At 44.4% G+C, this 18,623-nt stretch overlaps 1 protein-coding gene across 1 annotated transcript in view; it reads right to left on the minus strand.

The window, feature by feature from the left end:
• The window catches only part of SFMBT2 (Scm like with four mbt domains 2), a 117,359-nt gene that overhangs the window by 80,387 nt on the left and 18,349 nt on the right, over positions 1-18,623 (minus strand). The window contains exons 3-4 of the mRNA XM_075024618.1: positions 14,992-15,086; positions 11,359-11,599 (exon numbers count right to left, since the gene is read on the minus strand). Coding sequence (XP_074880719.1) covers positions 11,359-11,599; positions 14,992-15,086 — 336 coding nt within the window. The remainder of the gene's footprint in view (positions 1-11,358; positions 11,600-14,991; positions 15,087-18,623) is intronic.

Below are 18,623 nucleotides of genomic sequence, written 5' to 3' on the forward strand. Positions count from 1 at the left end.
ACTACCTAGGCCTAGTCTTACAGTTGAGATGGCATTTCCATTCCAAAACTCCTCTGGGAGCAATTGTGGGAGACTGGGGAAGGGAAATTACAGGCAATTACCAAACTGCTATTTAAAATCTCTCAGAATTATAATTTTAAAAGAACACTTTATAAAAAAAGCATTCAGCTGGACATCAGTTAAGTTGACCATGTCAAAAAAGAGTGGTTTCCATCCACTCTTATGCTTTCAGGGTCAATCCTCCTATTTTTCTATCATTTTGGGGCTTTCTAGCTCCACAGCTTCAGAGCACATGTCCCAGGAGGTGGTGTGATTGTGGAAGAACAACTCTGGATATTCACTGCTGAATATTCAAGGCATGGACATCTCTAGAGTCATGACTGAGGTGCACACTTCAGGGGTATTTGCTTGAATAATGACGTTGTAGTCTCCTCAATGACAACTCACCAAGTCTGCCAATGGGGCTGTATGTCTTCTGCTCGACAGTGAACAGATTCTCAACTGTTCTGCATTTTGTTCTGTATCCACATGGTTTGCACCAAATAGTTGGATGATGTCAAATGGTGGCTCAACACAGAGCAACAGAGCCAGTACTTCTAAAATTTACTGTCTCCTCAACCACATTTGTTACTAGGAGTCTGATGGGGACTTTAATTGTAAAATAATTTATATCTTTCCATCCCTTAGCACTTAAATGTCTTGGGAGGAGGACTTTGCTGTTTTGTGCAATAGTCAAAGGGAGATTTTACCTGAAATGGTCTCAAAGGTACCTTCTGAAAATCCACCCTGTTTTCACCTGGTGCTAAAGAACAAGGAAATCTCAGGAAATCTCTACTCGCAGAAAAGCCTGATGTCTGCTCACAGCCTCTTCCTGCAATATTTCCTTGGAAATACAGCTTCTCATTCACAGTCTCTGCCTCGTGCTGCAATTACTCTTTTCCTCCCATATCTTTGTTCCTCCAGCACAACTTGTACTAAATGTCAAGTCCAAAACCAATGGTTTAGTCACAGCGGCGGCTGCAGTGTTATCCTGCGGACTGTGACCAGAATTGCGAGCAGCAGAAGGAGAAGCCGTGGGGTCTCAACTGCTCATCTTAAGCCCTCCACGCATCCTGAACAGAGCTTGAGTCCCATTGAAATGTGTTTTCCTTGCAGAGGTCGGGAGCCACAGTAGAAATTGGTGCTGCCAACACTTTGGGCTGGGTCAGTCAACTACTGCAGCCCAGCACTACTGCAATGAGTTTTGCTCCATCAGTCTTTGCCAAAGTTGAACCCTTTTGCTGTGTGAAGGGCTTGGGCTTTGCTCTATACAGACACAACCTCACACACTGCCTAATAACACTAAAAAAAGTAAATGAAATCTAGCTCTACGTGGGTTTGGACAAGCAAAGCTTCCTCAGTTTCTAATACAACTCCTCTTTTTTGTCACTGCCCATACTGTGGCACAAACCTCACAGGGATGTACTCCATCCAGCCAAGAGGAATAAATTTCAGTTCCCAAAGCTGCCCACTAGAAAAACAAGTGGTTCCAGATCAGTGGATGTGGGGAAAAAATTTAAAAAAATTAAAAAAAATTAAAAAAAAAAAAAAGCACGCACTTTTACTCCTTTTCATGGCAAAAGAAGCTGAGAAATGCCCCACTCCATGCACCTGTGTCCAACCCCCCCACCCCATGCAAAGGTGCATCAGTGTCCAAGCTTAAGCAGATCCTCAGCTCACTGAGCAGCCCTGCCCGCAGACGCCTTCCCAAAGTTAGCTCTACCCCTCCGATCACCCTTGCTTTTACCTCCCTACTGTGTCTTATTTGCTCTTCACTTGCACGGTCCAGCTGTGAAAGAATCAACTGGCTACAGTCCTGCTGTTCCCAAGGAAAAATCAGGTGTCTGAGGGTTTTTTTTTCTTAAATTATTGCAAAGACATGGAGCACAGAGCTGATACATATCTTGATCTCCTTCTTGCCATTTGTTGTGACAGTCAACCATAAACCAACGGCACTAGCACACCCGAGCCCCAGCTTTGCCAATAGCCTGAGCTTGAGGAGCATTTCAATCTCCCTGCATAAATCTCTGCAATCCAGTGCAGAAGTGTGCAAACCTTGCTGCCCACGGGGGGGGCCAGACTCCAGAGCATTTTTGGCTAGTTCTGGTCCTTCAAGCAGCAGCAAACTGGGTGCTGATGGCTTCCAAAACTCAAATGATGCCTGCTTGTTTACATTGAGAAATGACCAACATGCTCAAGTGATCTCCCTGGTGAATAATGAAAACCTCAGCTGGGTTCCTATAACGGTAGAGGACGGCTCACTCCTCAAGCTGTAGGATACAGAGAAAGTCAGAAAGTCTCTGCCTTGAAAACCCAGATGCTCACCATAGGGGCAGGATGAAATGAATCATTCTTTGATATTCAAGCATCTTCCGAACAGGAGAACAGGTATCAGGAGAAAACAAACAGATCCGAGTACAGTGCTGTGTACAGAAATGAACTAATATCAAGCTTGACTGAAAAAGTTGATTAAATTAGTTTAATTTAAAAGCCCAAACAAACCCTGAAGGAGGTTCTTTGTTTATTGCTTTTTACCAACAGCATGCGTTACTGAAGAAGCACCATGTGGGCATGAAATATTTATTCATTAAATCTTTCATAAAGCTCCACACTATTGGTTTCACTCAGGATATATTTATAACGTGTCAAAGTCCACAAAAATCACCGCTTTTCTTTTCCCCACCTTCATCCCCCTCCAGACTGTTTATAAAAGGATTAGGCTTTCAGTTTTCATTGCAATAAGCCTGATCCTCAGCTCCACTGTTGCTTGTACACAAGGTGCTGCTGCTTTAATCATAACGGAGTAGTTGTAGCTGAAATAGTTCAGCCTTCCCTGTACCACCCAAAATGGACTGTTACGGTGCTGCAAACCATGCTGCTGGTTTACAGTGCTCCTTCTATGGGAATGGCAACATCATTCATTTATGAAGGAAGGCACTATACACCAGTAGTAATGCATGGAAATAAAAGTCAGGACAGACAGTCCACCCAAGCAAGGGAAAAGCCGTCAGAAAGTACCTTCATTTCAGCATCGGTATGTCCGAGTCATTTGTTATCAAACCTCACTCCATCGGTGAAACCCCTTCTTGAACCCTTCCTCGGCTGTCAGCCAACCTACAGATTAAACCCCTGCTCCGAGTTGGGTTAGTAACACACTAGCATAAACAGTGCTATATTATCCTCAATGTTAGCTGTAAAACTATGTAATACTGTTTTACTAGTTTTACTGACAATATAGCTCAGTCCAGTACAGGAGTGAGGACAGGTTATACTTAGAAATATAAATTAAAGTACTTTCCACCCGTAAGTGTCCAAAAATCCAGGATTTGCATTAGGACCGCGCAGGGACAACTGCATCAGTGAAACTGTCAACTTCTCTAAGGAGTTGCAGTGATACCTAATCTGGGTGCAGGCCAAATCTAATTTCCCCAAATAATCCCAAGCAATAAAAAAACCACCCCAAAATGGATGCTGAGCAGGCACTTTAGGTGCACTGCAGGCTCCCACGCAGGTTTGGTGGCCGCAGCCACTGCACGCATCCCTGCCTTGTTAGACCACAGGCTTTCTGGTCAGGCCTGCTCCTGTTTCCCTTACTTCATTTGTTTGTGAGAATAAATAAATATAAATACAGCATAAGCAGATGTCGTTGTCCCTGGAAACTAGGCTTGCTGAGTATGTTTCTGCTGAAACGGCTTCTTACTGGAAAATTAGGTTTTGATTAAAGTGTGTTCTTTTCTTCCTTTTAATAAACAGAGCCTACTTCATGTGCAAGCTTTGGGCTTTTTTTTTTTTTTTTTTTTTTTTTTACTGGAAACCTAAACCATCTTGCTTGGCTTTGGTTTTTCAAATGCCTGATCCTCAGCAAGGGCTGCATTCCGCAGGCACAAGAGCACCTCATGGGGCACCAAGGAGAAGACATCTCAGGATGACTCCCCAGGGAGAGACCAGATCCTTGTGAAAGTCTAACCCAGGCAAAAGTGCAAGGAGGGACCAGCACCCACGTATGAATCCCACAAGGCACTGCTGCAACTCAAGACAACATTTTGGGCATTTAACCCCAGGAACAACCGTTCTGACATTTTTGTGGGGAGAAACAATTACTTTTTTCCCCAAAGGAAAATACTGGCAAGAACAGAGGCTTTGCATTTATATTTTTTTATGAAAGGAAAAAACACCTTTTCTAAGTCAGTTCCACCAAAATCTCAATATAGAAGCACAGAGTGACACCAGCTGATGGACCCTCACCCCAGGGAAAATCTTCCCCTTCGCAGAGCCTGACACAACCCCATCACCATTTACCTAAACCACAGGATCATTGCAGAGCCAAGACTGGGAGCCTCATAGTAGGTACGTTCCCTAAGGATTACCTCCACCGCACTCCTGAAGAACTCGAAACGAAAGGACCTATGTATAACCAAGCATTGATTTTTCCCCTCGATAGCCTCCATCACTCACGGCAGTCCCAGCTAAAGCCAGAGTAGCGCACACCTCGCACTGCCCACTCACACAGTGTTTCCTTGTCCTCGTTTCACAACAAAAACACTGGGATAAAATCATTTACTCCCCAGTCCACATTACAAACCTGCCAGCATCTCATCCCCGCAAGGTTCTCTGCAACTATGCCTCTAGACCTGAAAAATATTAAAAGGAAGATCAAAATGGAAAAGGTTGACCTCAAGCCCAGCAGACCTGGCGATGCTCAGAGATTCTGCGTTTGATAAAGTCTACAACTAAAACATTTTGCAAAGCCTGTCCCACTGGCCAGCCTGTGCCACATTTGCACAGTAGCTCAACAGTTACTGACATTCCCAAGAGACATATGGGGGCCTGTTACACTCAGTTTACCCCAAAAGGGCCTCACTTGGTAATATGAAGTCTTTCAAAAGTAACTAAAGCCAACACCGCATGCAAAACTTTTGCAGTTTCACACAGTAGTGACAAGACCATTTTCTTTACCAAGACAACATTATCCTGATGACGCACAAGCGATGGGCTAACTCTCGAATTTTCACATCCCAGACTGAGCGATCTAAGTCATGTCAAGGAAGGGAAGGAAAAACTACTGTGGGTGTTGTAACGAAAATATGTTCTTCTCGGGAGCAAGTCTGCAAAGGGCTCCGCGGGGCCGGCGGGGAGATGCCGAGCCACGAGATGCTCCATCGATTTCCAGCTGCTGCAAGCTCCCAAGAGACATCAGAGCCAACTGACGTGGCTCCTACTAGGGCAAATTTCAGACCAAACACCCCCGGCTCTTCAGCCAAAGCTGGCATTATTTTTACCTCCTCTCCTCCCCTCTGCCATCATGAGGAGAGCAAAGAAAAAAAAAACAAATGCTATATTTTATATGCTCGTTAAGTATAATCTGCTAAATGTTCTAGGCCAATGCATAAAGCTGCCTACTATACTAATAGAATATTTAATTGACATTTATTTGCTGACTAGTTATTTATGCTAACATCACCCCTGCATAATTAATAGTCTGCTAAAGTCGACTTGAAAAGCACACACAAAACACTGTACTAGGAGTCATTTACAGTATTTAAAATAAAGCAATCCTGCAATCTATTTACATTAGGTTAGTCTAAACTTGGTTTTGATGGAATAAGAGGATAAGGATTGGGCAAAGAAGATAAAAAAAACCCCTATGTACTACTTTAGAAATATCCACAATCTTTGACAGTACAACCTGCCAAAGAAGATTTCCGAGTTTCATTTTACTTGGCTCGAGGACCCACTTCTTAGCTGATGTAAAACAGCATAAGCTCAGTGAATGCCTGCTGATTTTCTCCAGCCTCAAGCTCTTAGGAAGTAATATTTCAGGTCAGCCTTCAGTGAAAGAGCTAAACCAGGGCCAGATCTGCTCTCAATTATACCAGTAGAAAAGCAAACTCATCTCAGATAAGTTGGTGGAAGTGAGCCAACTCCTCACAAAGATAAAAGAAGTCCACCCTGCCCATCTGATCCCTCTACCTGCACTGTAATCATGGACCTGCAGGCATAGTTAAGTTTTATTTCCTCTGGGATGAGATTACGAGGGGAAAGTTGGCTTCAGTTAAAAAAAAAATAAAAAAATAAAAATCCATGATAGCATTTTCTGAGAGAGAAGCTCTGGAGGCCTTCATCTATTTTCAGAAACATTATCTCTGTGTGACTCTCTGAAGAACTTGTGGACAAACTTTGCAGACCCAAGTGACCTCCAAGAATGATGCTGCAAGGCAAGTGTATGGGCCACATCTCCACCACCACCACCGCCAGCTGTGCCCCTTAAAAAAAAAGCCTCCTGTACACCTAGGGAGTCTTGAACGACACCAAATCCACACCCAAGCAGAAAGTGACTGCTCCAGGCTTGCTCTTCTCCTTGCTCCTGTCTCACCGTCTCCCCTTACTGCTCCTGTTCCCATGCCCTGCGCCCCGTTTTCTCTCAATTCCACTACTTTCTGCTGGAGTCCAGCCCCAGCACCTCTTCTAACCACTGCATCTATCGATGATTTCACCTGAGCGCTAACAAAGTGGAAAAACTGGCTCAAATTTAACTTGTTTCTTCCATTTATCTATTCATCTGACACCTTGCATACGTATCAGCTGTGCAACACAGCCAACCACCTTTTGACTACGCAGAATCCGGTGAGTCCTCATGCCATAAATTTTGACATGGCCAACCAGACCCAGTTCTCCCCTCCCTTACACCAGTGATCTCAAACAACAGGATTTGGCTCTGTGATCGATTCAAATAATGGTAAAAAAAAAAAAAAATAATAATAATAATAGTTGTCATTTCAAGGCAACCCAGTTTGTTGTGGCATAAGTTTTATCTCCTTTTTCATCCATACCCTGCCCAGAATCAAATCCAGCACTTTGAATCCAAGTGAAATTCCCCTCCTTTGGCCTGGATCTAGGATAGAAGTTAACCTGACCTGAGCAAAACACAAAAACCTATTTCAAATAGTGACCGAATGATGATGTTCACCTTCACAGAAAGTCTGGACAGGCAAAATGCTTCATGTCCACCACTCTTCATGGCATATTTCACTTCATGAAGCTCAGCACCATTCAGGAGGGACTCACTTCACCCTAGGATCAGGCTTTTCTGCTTTCATCCTCCTTATAGTGGTGTAACAGAGAAGTAAAGGCTGCTTTCCTACACATAATCGCAGTACGATTGATCACCTCGATCACCAAATCCAGGTATAGATGGTGTTCAGACGTTTTCCCATCTGTACCAGCTCATTGTAAAATCAAAACATAGACCTGGTTCTCTCCCCGCTGTATTTCTTTACATCTCCAGTCTCCTCCGTCTTCTGGTTTACATGGCAAGCAGACTCCAGCTCACTGCACGGATCTGCACACAGAAATGCCCTATTTGAATTTCCATCTGTCAATAACATTAAAGCAGAACCACCACGGCAATTACAAGTGTACACAATAATCTTGTCGTCCAGTGTCTTTAGCGCATCCCAGAATGCATTAAGATAGTGCCAGGAGAGATTCGGCTCTGTTGGCTCAGCTGTAAATCTGCAATCTGTACAAAAACACCCAAGTGTCAATCAAAAGACGTTCCTGCTCTACGCGTGGTTCACAATGCATAATTTAGCTACTACGCTTGTCAGGTTCTCCACACTGCTCTTCTACCCGACGGTAAATGTGTTCATGAACCCAACTGTCATCAACAAAGGAAAACAGAACATAGAAATAACAGGCTAAAGGAGGCAAGAGACCTCTTTTCCTTTCACAGTTAAAGGAATCGCTAGTAAGGGAAAGTTTAGTTAGACTTTAATTTTTAATGCTCAGTGGGTAAAACATCCCAAGGGATGGAGGATGTTGAAAAGCAATCGCAGCGGCTCTGTGCTGAGGAGGAGGACAGTGCTTGGTTAAGGCATAGGAGGGGATAAAGGCTGTCCCTGTTTCCATGCAGGCTAATAGAATGGGGAAATTTTCACCAACTGATGGGAAGTCTATGTTACATCCCACCCCATGGAGCGCAGAAAACAAATTCTACTGTACCACCACAGCCTTGCCACTGTCGAGGAACTTTGAAGCACGTTGTCCTTCCTCATATGAATTACAATTGCCGAGGGGCCTTGTCAGAAAGGATGAAAATTTCACACTCAGCTACGTCAGGCAGTAGCTACCCACTGGTCTACACCACAGTTAATATGCAATAAAATAGAAATCTCTGTCCCAGGACGTGACTTTAGAGCTGATCAGTGCCAAAGCTACAGACCATAAGGACAGCTTCACACTTGCCTCAGCTAGTTCATGAATAAACATCCAATTCATTCAAATGAGTTCTATATTAACTAATTTAAATAATTTTCATTTTGCTTTGAATGGTAAACAGATCTATTCTGCCAGGATAGTTGAGTTTGCAATTCAAATTACACACCGATTTGTAATGAGAAAAATATAATTAATGGCAAAGCTTGAAGTAACTACAATTTTACTCCTTTGATTTCCTGCAGGGAAGGAGGGGGTGGAGTGTGAAGCTTGCAAGCACACACGCACTCACACCGTGTCCTTTCATAAGCCAATACCTTTTATTGCAAACTCAAGTATTTGGCTTGAGTGGTCCTATTCTAGTGCACCGCACCATAATGTCACAGGAGGACATAACATGACTTGACATTTTACTCACAGGCACCATGATGCAATACTAACGTCACCCAATAAATAATCATGTAACAGTCTGTAAATTAAATGAGTTCCTTCTATTGGGATCATAAACAACAATTATTTGGCAGCTGCCCCTTAAAAGCTCCATGTGTAGTGAACATTAAATCAAGCTTTATTGATTTGCTAAACTGAGCCGTCCCATTTTTTTCACATCTCTCTCCCTTCTAATGAAATTCTTCGTCCTATCACTCTGGACCATTCTTGTCTGGCATCACATTTATAAGATGAGCACTGATCAGGCCGATCTGATTCGTAAGCAGAACCAGACCATGGTCGCAGTGCTGGTATTTTGTCCATTAAACAAGTCCTTCTTAGCAGATCTGCTTTTTAACCAAAGCCTTCAGCTCCTGATTAAAATCAAACCCTAATGACAGATAACTGGCCCTGGCCATGCTGCTTGCATGGTCTTGCCAACGGATATCCTCATTGTAATCAAGATGTGCAGAATCAGGCCCTTAGAAAACGAGTCCATGCAATTTGAAGCTGGCTTTCCTTTCTTCCAAAGGTTTGGCAACAAAATAGTGTGCAATGCTAAAAAGGCAAAAAAACCTCCACGGAGTTCAGAGAGAACATCACTTTCTCTATAACCGATGCAAAATCTGATCCTGCAGGCTTCATCAGCTAAATCTCTCAGCACTCCAATGAAGTTTGGCTCATTAAGATACATTCACTGATCAGCAAAGCAATTAAGCACAGGATGAACTCCAGACATCTGCATACAAGTCCAGTACTCACAAGCTACTTTGAAAAGCTGCTCAGAGCTCAGTTCTCCCTATGGAAGACAAAAGGGCACTCTTGAAAATTCAGGTTCTACCCTGTGGTGTCCCAATGGGAGCTCTGATCTTTTGGAAACCCACCTCTGACCACAGGCTGACCCTGCGGGCAAACACCCAGAGGAGCTTCGTGATTTATGAGCACATTTAGGACCTCTCTTTTTTCCAAGCGAGACAAGTCCTGAAGGCTCAAATCCTCCTGGGCTTTTTAGACGCCTCATTCCAAAATACAACTCAAGCTCTTAAATGCTTAAATCTGTTTTGAAATTACAACCTACACATTGAATTTATTCTTTCTGAAAACTATAGTAAGACATATTCAACAGAACTGAGAACGGGAGTGAGAAAAAAAAACAAACCAACAACAAAACAGGGCAGTTGCCCAAATTTAAGAGCCTGGTATACAGTTACATCACCCAGGCAGAGGAGAAAGGTGGTATGACACACTGCACATTTGCAGTCATTCAAGCAAGACAATTCAGATGAAGCAGCTACAACCCAAAGAGCAGATTCCAACATCTCCATGAAAAGTGGTTGCCTCCGGTTATAAGAGAATCGTTATTTTCTATTACAACAGTCGATAAGATCTCTTACCCCTTGACCCTCACATTTTGAGATTTAGTTTACAGCACTGTACACCTTTCTGGTAACATTGATTATAATCCACGTAATAAAAGGTAGTTTAAGAGACCAATAAAACAAAACACCTAACCCCTCTCACATCAGCTTGATTTACTAGTGCTAAGCCAACAGATTTCTCAGTCATATTTGTCTTCAAGACTTCTTTTTTTTTTTTTAAGCAATCAATCCTCTGTTTATTCAAAATACACAGACCAGAACAAAAAGATAAGTTTAGTTCAGAGTTCGGCATATGCAAGGCAGGAACGTCAGCTCTGATTCAAAGACCGTGTCTACAGCTCACTTCAGTGGGAAGTCAGGTAACACCTATCCAGGAGAAATCACATATGGCACACAACTGGCACATACACTTTTTCCAATGGTCACATGTAACAGAAAGCAAAAGAATAACTTCAGCAGCAGCACAATCCTTAAATGAGACTTTTCTTAAACACATGCACAACCTGGAGGCTAAATGTTCATCTCTTCTTCCCTTGATCCAGAATAAATGGGATATATGGCAGGAATATGTATGAGTAACAGTGACAAGTATGCCCCTGCTTGGAGCTACGCAGTGGTAAGGATACACAGCTGTTCTGTTGATGTACATAGCCAAAAAGAAAAAACAAACCATTTTTCTTAAACACTGGGGATCAAATTGTATTATTAAACTGTTCCACATGGGCCACTCGGTAACTTACAGCTCTTCCATAGAGCCTTTGTGCACCTAAGAGCTGATAATTGGGACATGCCCTAACCTACAATGACCGAATTTTGCTACCTTTAATCACATTTATTTACCATTGGCATCAACAGCTGCAAGAATCTGGCAATGGAAGGTTTTAAACTTTCAGGGCAAAACACTTGAGTGCACAGCCAATTTCTGATTTTGATTACACCCAAACTGATCTTGCTTAGTTTGTTCTCACTCTGAATTTCATCCTTCTTTCCTACAAGAACGGGACAATTTTCTCCCATAACTGAAAATCACAGCTTTACAATTTAGCAGTAACTTTCCTTGTTAAGACAGCTTCCCATAGAAGCGCCTTCTGTTGTTACCAACTAGAGTAAAAATGCCTTTGCTAGAGGCTGACTGGGAAACTGAATCACCCATTGACCCGTGGGGACCTGACCCTGACTGTGTCACCCAACACCAGTTGAGGATCATGGAGTACCCATTCCAGATCAACTGGAAGTCTGGAGATTAACCACCAGCCCAATACTAGAGCATGACCCTAACAAAACAGACAGAACTCACCATCTGGAGGCATCAGGACCTTGTTATTCTGCGTACACCAGCCAACTGGGTGAAGATCTGCTGTCATCACGTCACACCAGAAATCCGCCCTGCGGTCATCTCCATAGCCACAGTAACGAAGCAGTAAGAGCTGTCCACATGTTGTAATGATCGTAGCCACCCAGTACGTGTCCGGATTGCTCTTGTTGGCCACTTCTAATTTCATCCCTGGTTGGAAACTGCTTTGAAGGCTGATTTCAACCTTACAGAATGAGAAAGGCATGGTGTTACCTTTTCTTCTTTCCATGAGATCCCCCCCCACCCCAGCTAAGCAAGATAACGTCACCCTTAAAGAGCAGCTCTGGGATAGGACATGAGCTGATTGTGCTCCTTCATCCAACCACCTCCTTCACAATCTGTCATCCCTACTTCATTGGCATATACCCCATCATGCAAGGTCCTGCAGGCTCTAAAGAAGCCCTCCAGCAGCAGCAACCTCAGCTGCAGTGCATCTCAGAGAGGACTGCTACCCATCTTAAATGGGTCATTTATCATCATCATAAATCTCACTAATGCCTGGGAAAAGGTAGTATAACTCAAGTGAAGTTGCATTTCCCACCGCACAGCTCCATCAGGCAAATCGCAGGACACATGCAAGGTAGAAAGGCAGGTTCTAAGCACCCCTAGGAGTTAAACCCAACTATAATAATTAGTCCTGTAACAACACTGAAGCACCTTTTGAGAGGCTTGACAAGCATCAAAGCCTGAATGCTGTACCAGGCAGACCAAGGAGAGCATTTCCACTAAATCCATACCCAGCAGCTAAGCCTCAACCAATTTGCTGTCCCAGCACCCTGGTAAGGTATGATGATCCATCACTGAAAGAAGCAAATGGTTTGAATCGCTGTCTTGCCATCGGATGGAGATGTCACTTCCATTTATCCCGCCAGTGACAGGTCACATGTAAATTCCTTAGGACACTGGAGATGGAGACTAGGACACTACCGGGACTGCTGTTAAACACTAGGGCCTGCTGTGGGCACATCGTATGGTGTCTTCCAAGGGCCAGTGGGATGTCTCTAGCTGCTGTTGATAAAGAAGAAGTGGATGCCAGTCCACTGGTTCAGGTGCCAGACTTGTCTTCAGAAGACCATCCAAAATGTAGCCTGTTACTCCCTATGAGATGCTTAAGGACAGGTTCTTACAGGTTGCATAGTACCTTATCTCCTACTGAAACCAGATTATAAAGCCTGGTTTAAGCCTGTCTCTGATTAACTTCTCCTTTAAATGACAGGTTAAAATGCCTCTTTTACCCACAAATACAAATATAATACGGTCTACTCTGCCACCTGAGGACTTTGCAGACTTGGGGATGCCAAGATGCAGAGAAAACGCTCTCCTGGCATGTCAGCAGTACTCCCTTACTCATCCCACGAGTGCTGCCCAGCCAAAGCCATTTATTATTTGCAGGTAACAACACTCCATGTGCCTTTACTTGTGTGGGCATCTCCATCATCATCAATGCCTGGAGTCATAGAATAGCTGAGGTTGGAAGGGACCTTTGGAGATCATCTAAGATTGAAGAAGGTCTGTGATGCTTACTACTTTACATAGTGGTAAGATGGAACTTTAGCTTTTGTGATGATAAGGGTCCTCATAAATAATCCAGGATACACGTTCATTTGTAGTTTTTCTCCTAGCACTCACTGTAAGTAAAGACCAAAGTGGTACTCTGGAGGCAAGGGACTTGTGACTGGAAATCACATGAAGACTGGAATCAACCAGACAGATAATATAATCTTCTCTGATGGCTTTCAGGTTCCTGGCCAAGCCAGGGTTTTTTGAGGATCAATTTTCAGATTGTGAAGCACAGTCACTGAGGACCGTTGCCAGTACTAATTTGTCTCATATCGACAATCCCAAGATTGAGGTGCTGTGAGACACCGCAATCAGCAGGATCAGCAGGATGAGGAGGGCATCTCCAGGCACCTAAAGACATCCTTAAGGGCTTCATGAAGCACAAAACTTTCATTTGGATCTGGTATTTGGGTCTGGGCCTGGAGCAGAAACCTGGGACAAGATGCTCTCTCCAGACAGCTGCTGGATCAAGGATAAGCTCTACAATAAGCATTGCCCTGTAATTCTCCAGTATAGAGAATTATGGTCCTTCATCCTGCAATATTCCACTGTTGTTAAAATGGAAGCAAAATAGGGAATGGAGGTTTGTATTATTTTTTTTTTCCAGACATAGATGGAAGAGACGTTTTTCATCACTGCAGCTCCTTATCCCTTCCAAACAAGCCAAGAAATCACCTGGAGACAAAGGTGGTTTAATGGCATGACAGCAGTCATCCAAATAAAGACTTCTCTTAAAGCAGCAGCAGGTTCTTCAGGAAGCTTTCTCACTGCGGCACAACTACACCGTTCCCAAAGGACACCTCTGCCAGCAAACAGACTCAGTGTAAGACAGCCCAGAGCACCACAACTAAACCCCCTCTCTTCCAGACGAAGATGTCCACGTCCTCCAGAGCACGCAGACCAGCCGAGTGAAGCTGGCAGAAGAGCCAGCGCGACTGATGAGCAGCTGTAGCAGAAGAGGCAGCTCCCTGCATCTGATGGGTCGGGCAGGAGGATGAGCAGCACTATCCTCATGGGACTTGCAGCTGAGGACAGAGGACCACCACGACTTCTCGTGGCTTGACACAGAGGAGGGCATCGCCACACCTTCCCACTAGGCCCCAACATCTCCGACAGCACAGTCTTGTGGTTGAATGACAAAAGATATCCTGGAAAAATTTACCGATGTGGCCACACGTGCACGCCCTTGACTGTGATGAAGAACTCGTATACATCAGCTTCATTGTGGTCCCATGTCCTCACGTGACATCACACGCAGGGAGCTGAATAGAAGAGGTTAAACAGCTGGTGGTGGATGTAGAAGCTGGTCCCAAACAACAATATCCTTGACTGTGATGGGCTCTGCTTGGAGACAGAGTCCTTTCTTCAAAGCATGCTCTCATCTTCATCAGTCAAGTTTTCAGAAGCTCTGAATGCTACTTGCGCTAACATGGACCAGAGCCACAGCCCCTGCTGTCACTACCATGGCTGTCTACAGCAGCCACGTTCACCCAGAAGAGCATCACCTACCCAAGTACTTGGTTCTCATGCTTCTGAGACAGCATCTCCAGGCAGGAGGCTGAGAGATGGTTTCCTACGGGCCATGCGGGGTGACCCTGCTATTCAGTAAATCAGGCGTTAAGAGGACAACTTTGGAGAAATAAGGTACTCTTGTGGGATGAACCTCTACAGGTTGCGAAGGACAGCAATGAATAGAGAAGAAAAAACAGACAAAGAGAAATGAGTGCATTATAAGCAAAAGGAGAGCAACAGAAGCCCTCAAAAATGGAAAATGTGAACCCAAGGCAGAGGATAAGGCAGTGGCATAGACAGTGCTCTGAGCTGTGACTGCAGATGATGCAAACACACCGAGTTCACCTAACACCAGATGGGGGCCATTCCTACGCAGGTTGCCGCATGCACAGAGGGACAATTTCTCTCCAAAATGGTTAGACCCCACTTCAGTTCTCCAGGGACCCCTGAAAACCAGAACAGGGAACACGTGCAATGCCCGCGAGAATCAGACGAAGCACGTACGTGTTTGAAGGAGGTGTGGGGAGCAGCACTGGCTCCTGTTTCCTCCAGGAACTCGTCCCAGTTGAAGTCTGTGTCCTCAATGCTGGAGCCCTCATCTGTTCAAAAGAAAAAGAAAAAAAAAAAAAAAAAAAAAAGAAAAACAGCCTAAAACACAGCCAAAGAAGGCAAAAGTTGTGTCAAAGAGTTCAGGGTGAGAATAGCAACCAGTATAAACATCAACACAAGGGAAAACAGAAATCTTGTTTTAAAGATCTGTGCTTATTGGTTTTGACAGGCTCTTACTACATTTTGAGCAGACTTTGGGACTTCAGCAGCCAACACTGTGAGAGAAGAAATGACTCTGCTTTCATGGCATTGGGGAACAAACCCGTCATACTGCAACAGCCGCTTGTGCTCTTTTATTTTGTATTTGATGACTGTCTTGCTGCAAGGGAAGTGGCTGCCTGTCCACTATCACAAAGGTGCAACAGCCTTGCTCGTGCCCCAAAAGTGGGTCACCCAGCACTGTTAATTACAGCGATGTCCTAGTGATAATATTAGAAGTTGCTTCTGGTGGCTGAGCAGTGTGTAGAGCAAACACCCCAACCCTTCGGGCTAGGGAGCCCTATTTTCAGTCCTGCCACCCTTTTTCTCCTTCTTCAGCATCCCTCCACCCAGCAATCTCAGCTGAGGCCTCCACACCTCCCTCTTCCCCCAAGACTACAGCTGTTTTCCCCCAAATCCCCCACCACCCCTCACCAGACCACTATTGCCTTCTTGTCCTTGCCCCATTTCAGATCTGGGGCTCTGTATCACGGGTCCCACACCACTGCTCCACGCAGTCATTCCCCACAGTGAAGGGCTTGACATTACTACTTTTTTTTTTTTTTTTTTTTAAACCGTGCTGAGTAGAGCAGAGCTGAGGCCCCAAACCATCGCTGAAACACACAAAGCAATAATTAAAAATAAATCTTCTTTCACTTACAGAAAATCAGCCAAATCTGATTGTTTTCATTTTGTTCCCAAGCAATCTTGCAGATCTGGTTTCATCCCCGGAGCAAAAATATTTACAGTCTAGTAATGAGCTCTTTGCAATGAGCATTTATCAGGCAAACTCTGCGAGACCCTTACCTGCCCAAACATTCATCAGCGTGGTCATGATGTAATTAAAGTGACTCATGACAAACTGAATTAAGAAACCTCCCCAGACAGTTTTATGAAGAAAACGGCAGGGTTAATTTATTGCAATTATTGCTACAGGTCTCCAGTTTTCAGGACCAGAAAATTATGTTGTGCAATGGGAATCTCTCATTATTAAAAGGGGAAGACACAGGTTTTATTTGCTGCCTATGGAGCCAGACATACATAGACAAGGGGGAAAAAGGTGGATCAGAAGAGGGTTTTTGAGACAGAGCTAGTGGAGGGTAAAGATCTGTCTGGGAGTTCAAAGAGGAGCTCTGAGCTGTCAATGCTGTTAAACACTTTGCACGCTGCTGCATCAAGACTAAGGTCTGATTCCTTGCCTTAAACTCAAATAACCTGCTTAAATACGAAGATGTAAATCAACATTTACTCTGGTGATAAAGTAGCTACGAGATGACTTCTCAACTCAGCAAGACAAGAAATAACCCAACCCCATGATTACAACCTGAAAACAGACAAATACAATTTAAAATAAGAGATGGGCTTTGTTTTGTTTCTTGCCATCATTGCAAAAGCCTCCAGGCACAGAAGCTGGCTCTACTTGAGATATTTGACCCAAAATAAGGGGTTTGTTCATTCTTGACTGAAAGGTAAGCCACAGCTTGACCACATGGTAGGTGCTTGGTGCAAAAATTGCTAAGAGTTTCCCTCATCTGTATCATGCAGGCAGGCAACTTAAAATGATCAGGGAAATTTTTCAGCCTTAATGTCTGCAACCCTGTAGAGTTAATGTTTTAGAGAGGAGCCAGGTCCAGAGATTTCAAAGGCTGAGCCTCTAAAATGTTAGTCCCCAAGCAGCTGGGCAGATATGGTTATCCATCCCGGGCTTAAAATTACTCCAATGCTTAAGCAACTTTCTACCCTGAGCACAACCAATCCCCGTCCCACTAAAAGTTAGAAGCATCTGACGTGAAAAGCTAAAAGCGCATCCCCTCTGCCTGGCTGCTGCGGGCTTCTGCATCCATCTGCGCTTGGGGTGTTAGGATGGGCTGCTCAACAACCCCAAGGAGATCTTCACCTCAAGACACCTGACATGGACAGGACATTTCCAGGTCAGCCCTGGGCACCCTTCTCTTCTGCTCTGATACTTCTATTTCAGAGCATGAGGCATTTTCCTCAGCCCACGATGCTCACTGCATATCATCAGTTTTTAGTCCCACTTTTTGCTCTAACCTGTTGGGTGAGTCCAGGGAAGCATCTCCTTTTCCCCAGCCCCTCTCAGTAGTCTTATGGGAAGGAGACACTCCACAGAGCAGCAGAAGCAGAGATTTTTAGGCAGTTCAATATATAAGCTCCAGCCCTTGCAGGGAGCAGTGTCTCCAGGGTTGGCAAAATCTTCTCCAGAATTTGGCAACAGCACGTTAATTACGTTAGCATTACAGATGCTAGTTATGGATGCAACAAGTCCTCCTGTACTTCATAATCTTATTACTCGTGATCTACTCTGCCACATGCCAACACAGAAAGACTCACCAGCCCCACTGTTCCCACAGCCCCCCTGGCAGGTTCATTCACACGCAGTCCTGCAAAACTCACAAGAGCACCTCTTTAAAAAAAGTATTGCCCAGCTCTCTCCTTTCTAAACCCAAACAGAGAGGCTTCAAGACCCTGGGGGGAGGCAGCAAGAGAGCTGCAGCCTTCCCTCCCTGTTAGTTCATTTCTCTCTGACACATCACAAGTCTGACTCCTCTACCGTGTTTTATCTGCAGACTTTATCAGGAAATTACTTTTACAAGGTCTGTAAAAATAATGTCAGAGTACTCATTTATCACAGCATCAGCGTTCTATTTTGCTTCATTTTATCACAACGGATTCTGAAGGGACCGTAGGTTTCCAAAATGTTCTTTTAATGGACTTTGCTCCCTTCTAGAAATCCGGCAGGGGGGCATCCAGAGCAGAGACAGCGTGGTCCAGGCATGAGACCAGCCCAAGGGACCCAACCCCATCCACACATGCAGTGGGACTGTGCACAGATTTCCTCATCCATCAGAAAAGCCCTACTGCTGAGGAGCAGAGGACACCTCTTCCCCACCTCTCTCAATTGCCTGGAAATCCCCCAATTAAAAGGCAGACAGAGAAACGCAAAGTCTCTTAATATACGACAACAAAGACTGTGCCCGCTTGAGAAGTGGTTATCACAAAGCCGATCTGCTCGTCTCTCCTCAAGTCCCGCACTCCAAGAACAAAGTCCTGGCTCTGCTGGAGAGCTGCAAAGCCCCAGGTGCCAACATTTCACAGAGCGCCCTGCGAGATGATAGATTTGGCATTCGGCCTGTTTCACATATCAGCTCCCTTTCCAATTATCGGTACTTAGGCCCAGTGCTCTTTCTTAATGAAAGAGTCAAGGCTGGCTAGCCTACAATACGGTGATGTATAAACAAGCCCAGGATGGCAAATAAAATCAACAAGTCATTATCCGTGAGCCTCTCAATGGCTTTAAAGTGCTCATG

This window comes from Buteo buteo, chromosome 4 (assembly GCF_964188355.1).
Source record: "Buteo buteo chromosome 4, bButBut1.hap1.1, whole genome shotgun sequence".
NCBI classification, from domain to species: domain Eukaryota; kingdom Metazoa; phylum Chordata; class Aves; order Accipitriformes; family Accipitridae; genus Buteo; species Buteo buteo.